Source organism: Centrocercus urophasianus, unplaced genomic scaffold (genome assembly GCF_019232065.1).
Source record: "Centrocercus urophasianus isolate 14NV4802_14NV808 unplaced genomic scaffold, USGS_Curo_1.0 seq_125, whole genome shotgun sequence".
Taxonomy (NCBI): Eukaryota; Metazoa; Chordata; class Aves; order Galliformes; family Phasianidae; genus Centrocercus; species Centrocercus urophasianus.
Genome location: NW_024884420.1, coordinates 10,094 through 16,360, shown reverse-complemented (window position 1 = coordinate 16,360; position 6,267 = coordinate 10,094). Strand labels below are relative to the sequence as shown.

Below are 6,267 nucleotides of genomic sequence, written 5' to 3'. Positions count from 1 at the left end.
CCCCCCCCCGCGGCCCGAGCCCGGCGTCCGTCCCGGCGTGCGCCTCGAGCTCCGCCCCCCCCCGAAGTCTCACCTGCGAGCAGCCCAGGGCCGGGAAGGAGGCTCCCCTGCACGGCGGCCACGATGGCGGGGCTGTGCGCGGCGGGCGAGCCCCCCCGCAGGTGCGGCTTGGGGGGGCGGCGCGGGTGGAGGGGGGGGGGGGGCAGCCCCCCGGGCGGCATGCTGCTGGCCAGGGCCCCATGCAGCGGGAGGGCGGGCGGGTTAGCGGGGAAAGTGGTGGCGATGGAGTCGGCGAGGGGGTTAGCCATGCTCAATGGGATGGCGGATGGAGGCGGAGCGAAGGGCAGCGCCGCGGGCGCATTACCGGGCACGGAGGGGTGGCCGCTGCCACCCAGGTTCCCCCCCAGGCTCTGAGACGGCGGCTGCTGCCCGGGGAACGGCACCGGGGCTGCGGAGAGAGGAGGCGTGACGGAGGGGGAGCGGCGCCCGCGGGGCGAGCGGGAGCGTCGGGGCCGGATCCGCGCCGCGCCGCCCCCGAAACGGCCGCCAGCAGCAGCGCCGAGCCTCGCGCCGCGCCCCCGGTACGGAACAGACGGCGGCACGGAGCCGCCCGCCGCGCCCCCCGCCCTCGAACCGCGCACACCGACGGCAGCGCCGGCGCTCAGCCCCGTGCCGCGCCCCCCCCCCCGCCCCCCCACCACCCGGGACCCCCCCCCCCCCTCTCCCCCCCCCCCCCATTACCGTGCGGGATGGCCGGGCCGGGCTGCGGCGCTCCTGGCGGCGGGGGGGGCTGCGGGGGGGGAACCCCAGGCATCAGCTGCCCCCCCGGCTCAGCGGGGGCCACCATGGCCGGGGTGGGCGGCGCTGCCAGCGGGTGGGCGGCGGGGGCCAGGGGGGTTCCTGCGGCGGGCAGAGGCTGAGCGCCGGGGGGCAGCGGGGGGGGCTGCTGCTGCTGCTGCTGCTGCAGGTGCTGGAAGTGCTGCTGGCGGGCGCGCATCTCGGCGTACTTCAGCTGCTCCATATGGAAGGCCTGGCGGTCGGCCAGCAGCTGCTGCCGCTGATATTCCAGCTGGAAGGGGGCAGCGGGTGAGCGGGGCGGCGCGGCGCAGCCCCCCTTTGCAGCCCCCAGTCCCCCCCGTTCCCCCTCACCGCCGCCCGCTCGCGGTCCATGATGGTCTCCAACTCCTCGAAGTGCCGCAGTTTGATCTCCAGTTTCTTCATCTGCGTCTCCACCAGCAGAGCCACCAGAGATTTGATCTTGCGCTCCTCCACGGCCGCCAGGTGCTGCAGGGATGGGATGCGATGGGATGGGAGCTCACAGCCCCCCCCGCCTTCCCAGCCCCCTCCCCATCCTCACCTTGGCCTTCACAGCGGCGGCCGCCAGCGCAGCAGCAGCAGCAGTGGAGAGGTTCCCCTCGCCGATGTCGCGCTCCACTTTGGCTTTGCGCTCAGCTTCGGGCTCTGGTGGCTCCTTAGGGGTCTCCTCCTGCATCTCCTTCGCCTCCTTCTCCTTCTCCAGCTCCCCTGGAGTGTGGGGCAGCTGGGCGGTCCATGGGGGGCAGCCACAGGGGCTCCCCCTCCCCACGCCCCCATCCGGACCCCACTCACCCGTGCTGTCGCCGTCGCCCTTCTCCGCCTCCTTCTCGCCCTCGGGCTCTTTGCCCTTCTCCTCCTCTTTCTTGGCCACGTCCCCCACTTTCTCCTTCACCTCCTCCTCAGCAGTGCTGTCACGTGGCTCCTGGGGGGGGTCCAGCAGCGGTTTGTCCCCATGTGAGGCCTCATCCCGACCCCCCCGGACCCCCCACCCCCGCTACCTTCACCTCCTTCTTCTCCTCCACCGGCGCCGTCTCTGCGCGCGTTTCCTCCGCACCGCTCTCCTCTGGGGCAGACAAAGCACGAGGTGACCCCCCACCCCTGCACCTGCACCCAGCTCTCCGCAGACCCCCCCACCCCCCGGTACCGATCCGTTCCGGCTCCTCCGAGGCCGTGCCGGCGATGCCGCTGCTCTCCAGCCCGAACGCGGGGTCGGCTTTGCCCGTCACCTTGGCAGCCTCCTCCACCTTACGGACGTGAGCTTCCACCAGCGCCGTGGGCACCTCCTCCTTCATCTTGGAGAACTCCTCTGCGTTTGGGGCAGCGCTCCGTCAGCCACCGGGGCGGGGGGCAAAGAGGGGCGGCCCCCCCAGCCAGCCCCCTTGTCCCCAACAGCCGTGGTGCAGCTCCCCCTCAGCCCCACGGCCCCGAGGAGCTGCTGCTGCCCGGCCCCCTCTACACCCGTTGCCCCCCCTGTGGCGCCCACCCAGCCTGCAGCCCCCCCCCCAGGCCCCCTTACCCAGCGCCGATTTAGCAGCAGCGGAGGCGACACGGGGGTCGACGACGGAGGCCAGGAAGGCGACGGTGCTCATGACGGGGTTACCAGACTGGCTGAAGGGGATGGGCTGATAGGCCAGCGGCCCCAGCGACGCCTCGGAGTCCTCCAGGTAGGGATCCTCGATGGGCAGGCGCAGGAAATGCAGGATGCACTCATCCTGCGTGCGGCTGCCCACGTGCTCCGACACCTTGTTCCAGTCATCCTTGTACATCTCCAGGGCCTGGGGCGGGCAGGGGGCGCTCAGCGGGGCCGGCTGCTCGTGCTCAGCCCCATCCCAAGCCGGCAGCCCGGACCCCCGGCTCACCTCCAGCAGCAGCAGCGTCTCCTGCTCCGTCCATTCCCTCGTTGCGCTGGCGGCAGCTTTGCTCTGCCGTGGGGGAGCGCGGTGAGCGGCGTGGGGGGCGCGGGGGGCGCAGGGGGCGCGGGGGGGGGCGGCACCCACCTTGGAGGGGACGTTCTTCCTGGTGTACATGTCGGTGCGCAGCCCGAAGTTCTGCATGTCGGCCGGCTTCTCCTTGCTCTTGTCGGGGAAGTTCAGCATCTGCTGCGAGGCCGAGGTCTGCTGCTGGAAGGAGAGCGGACGCTGGGGATGCGGCCGGCGGGGACGGCGCAGCCCACGAGGACGCCGCGTCCCCCCTTGTCCCCCCGCCCATCCGTCCGCAACGGAGACGCCGTCGTGCCCCCATCTCGTCACGGTGTCCCCCCCGCGTCCCTGCTCCCCAGGGCGGCATGCGGGGCGCGAGGGGGAGGAGGGAAGGAGCCTTCCTCGGCCAGCGGCGGGGGCCGCGCCCCACGTAGCCGCCTACCAGCTCCGGCTTCCCTTTCACCGACTCGGTGACGAGGTCTTCGATGTCTTTGCTCTTGCGGCCCGTCTTGGCGTCGCCATCGCTCTGCCGGCCCTGAGGCACAGACAAAGCTGTGCTCAGCCCCCCCCCCCCAGCACCCAGGGAAGGCGGACGGGACGCGGACGCGGCGGGACCCCCCCCCCCGCACCCACCTGCGGCGTCTTGGGCTGCAGAGGCACCAAACCGGAGGGCGTATCGGCCAGCACGTGGAAATGGGAGGTGGGCGGGGGGCCCATGGGGGTGGGCCGGCTCTCGGCGTCCACCTGGTAGTTGATGAGGCCCCACTGCTCCAGGAAGGCGTGCACCCTGCGGAGAGGGGCGTCAGGGGGCTCCGCGCGGCGCCGCGCCGCCGTGGGGCCGAACCCAAACCCACCTCATGATGGCGCAGACGTCGCCGGCCAGGTTGCGGCGGCAGGCGGTGGAGGTGAGGTACTCCTGCGGGTTCAGGCGGTACGTGTCGATCATGAAGTTGCGGTACGCCAGGTAGCTGGGGCACAAAGGAGGCCGTCAGGGCGGCCGCGGGGAGGCGGGGGGCGGCGGAAGGGACGGGGGGCTGAGCCTCACATCTCGGGCGTTTTGGACTTGTTCTTGCCGTTGAAGAACTCGGGCAGAGCGCGGCGCTCGATGGCGTGGACGCTGCGAGATCAAAGGGGGGTCTGGCACCGCCGTGCTGGGGGCGCAGCCGCAGCCTCAGCAGCTCCGTACCTGTTGTAGTCAAACCACGCGGCGTAGCTGGGGATGATGATGTGGTGGGTCTGCTCCGTCACGTTGTCCTCGTGCAGGTCGGGGTTCTTGGCCTGCTCCCCTTTGCTCCCGGCGCCGTTCTCCTCCTCGTCCTGCGGGGCGGCGGGGCTGTGAGCGCTGCCCTGCGCCCCCAGTGAGCACCGTGGGATCGCGGCGCAGTTTGGGGAAAGAAAAGCCTTAAGGATCGTCCAGATAATGAAGAGCTGTTGCGAGATCGGGGCACTCAGAGCCCCCTAAGACCTGGGCTGCAGCACCGCCATAAAGGGCAGAGAGAGACCTTTCCATCCCCAGGAAGGGACAAGGAAAGAACAGCTGGACATCCTGCGGTGGCTTCTGGGATGGGAAAAGGGTCATCGGAGGAAGGGGGAGAAGGGACGACACAGCGAGGGCCAGCCCAGCCCCGCAGCCTCACCTTGCCAGCCGTCTCCATGCTCTCGTCCTCCTGCTCATCTGGAAGAGAGCACAGCGGGGGCAGTTTGGGCACCGCTGGCTCAGCAGCGCCAGGAGCCGCCCGCAGCGCCCAGAGCCGCTCCGCTCACCCAGGTCCGTCATGGTGCCTCCCTTCACGGGCGCAGACTCCGAGTCCTTCTTGGTGTTGACTGCGACACAGGGAGAAGACGCTGAGCGCTGCGCTGAGGGAGGCGGTGCCCCCAGGGGGGGCTGCCAGCGCCCACCTGTTTTGGGCAGGGTGACCTCCTCCACGTTGGGGACGGGCGAGGGTTCGTCCATGTCCTTGGTCAGGTCCTCCTGCTCCTCCTCACGGTGCCCACGCTTGGATTTGTTGTAGGGCGTGGAGGGGCTGCGAAGCGCGGAGCTCCCGGTGTGGGCGCTGCTGGGCTCCACAGCCCCGGCCCCGCTGCCCTCCCGAGCCCCCCGTCCCGCTCACCCCTTCTTTGCGTTCTTCTTCTTGGCCTCTGGAGTGGGTGAAGGTGAGGGCGAACGCTTCCTCTTCTTGTAGTTGCCTCCTTTCTTGTCCCGCCGGTCCGAGTCGGGGCTGTTCACCTATGGGGGGTCATGAGGCACGGGCTCCAGACTGGAGCCTCCCCTGGGACAGAGCCCCCTCCTGGGGAAGCCGCTCCCTGACCTCATCCGTCAGGGTCTTCGCTGAGATCTTCTTCCTGCGGGCAACGGGGCTCTTCTCATCGGACACCTCGTAGTCCTCCTCGTTCATCCACTCGTTGAAGGTGTCCGTGTCCAGGATCCACTTGGCGTGGACCTGCATGCAGGGCAGCAGAAAAGTCAGGGACGCCAGCGGCGGGCAGGGGAGGGGGCTGAGGGTCCTCATCACCTTCCGGGGCTTCTCTGGCGTCGGGGCGTCCTCCACAGAGGCCTCGATCTCGCTGGCCGGGATCCAGGTGTCGTAGCTGCAATAAGAGGCAGCGGGCGAGCAGATGCTCCGGCTGCAGCCGCGCGCCTTCACCCCAAAGCAGAGCAGTGGCCCCCAGGACCCCTCACCTGTCGGGGTAATAACCCCAGTGCAGCAGCACCTGCTTGTCTCGCTTCATGACCGGCCGGACCCACTCCTCTACAAGGGACACCAAGAGGGGACGGTGCTGCAGCTGCCCCACGGATGGAGCTGCCCTACGCACAGCCCTGGCCCCAGCAACAACCCCCCGCCCCCAGGATGTTTCTCCTTAAGCTCTGAGCAGAGGAGCTCAGGCTGCACCTCCTGCGTTGCACCCACCTTCCTCCAAGTTCCCAGGGACGGGGCAGACAACGTGGGACGCGTTGCTCTTGTCCTCAGTCACCGTGCCCTGGGAAAAGAGGAGGGACCGCAGGGCTGAGCAGCAGGAGGAAGCACCGAATGGGACCCAGCCCCCAGCGCCAACACAGGCGCCCACCTGGTGCCTCTTGATGATATCCTTCAGTTTGCTCAGCAGCTTGGGCTCAATCTCCTGGTGCAGGAAGATGTTGGGCCGGGACAGGCAGTTGTTCTGGGGAAGGAAAGCCAAGCATTAAACAAAGCGGGGAGCAAACAGAGGGCGAGGGGACGAGGAAAGGGAAGCAGCTCCCACCTGCACCAGGGATTTCTCGATGGTCATAAACATCTCCACGTTGCGGTCCATCCGCGAGGGATTCTGGAAATCGAAACGCCGCCTTATTGGAAGAAAAGAGCGACTCTCATGAAAGCCACAGCTCCGGTCTCCTCATCAGTCAGCCCCATTCTGCCCTGGGGGGGAACCCCAGCAGGGCTCTGCACATGAGATGGGCACCCAACACACAGCCCAACCCAGGGCCACGACCACCCCCAGTGCCCCACAGAGCAGACAAATCCCGGGGGGGGGGGGGGGGGGGGGGGGGGGGGGG

At 69.5% G+C, this 6,267-nt stretch overlaps 1 protein-coding gene across 1 annotated transcript in view; it reads right to left on the bottom strand.

Annotated features, from left to right (window-relative positions):
* Positions 1–69: 69 nt before the first annotated feature.
* The window catches only part of LOC122156513 (SWI/SNF complex subunit SMARCC2-like), a 7,069-nt gene continuing 871 nt past the window's right edge, over positions 70–6,267 (bottom strand). The window contains 26 exon segments of the mRNA XM_042811277.1: positions 70–173; positions 176–448; positions 742–1,069; positions 1,150–1,284; positions 1,358–1,524; positions 1,609–1,738; positions 1,815–1,879; positions 1,961–2,122; positions 2,333–2,591; positions 2,676–2,738; positions 2,814–2,936; positions 3,178–3,270; positions 3,369–3,522; positions 3,590–3,703; positions 3,781–3,852; positions 3,922–4,052; positions 4,373–4,410; positions 4,500–4,559; positions 4,635–4,759; positions 4,847–4,962; positions 5,045–5,176; positions 5,249–5,324; positions 5,416–5,485; positions 5,645–5,714; positions 5,802–5,894; positions 5,976–6,057. Coding sequence (XP_042667211.1) covers positions 70–173; positions 176–448; positions 742–1,069; positions 1,150–1,284; positions 1,358–1,524; positions 1,609–1,738; positions 1,815–1,879; positions 1,961–2,122; positions 2,333–2,591; positions 2,676–2,738; positions 2,814–2,936; positions 3,178–3,270; positions 3,369–3,522; positions 3,590–3,703; positions 3,781–3,852; positions 3,922–4,052; positions 4,373–4,410; positions 4,500–4,559; positions 4,635–4,759; positions 4,847–4,962; positions 5,045–5,176; positions 5,249–5,324; positions 5,416–5,485; positions 5,645–5,714; positions 5,802–5,894; positions 5,976–6,057 — 3,235 coding nt within the window.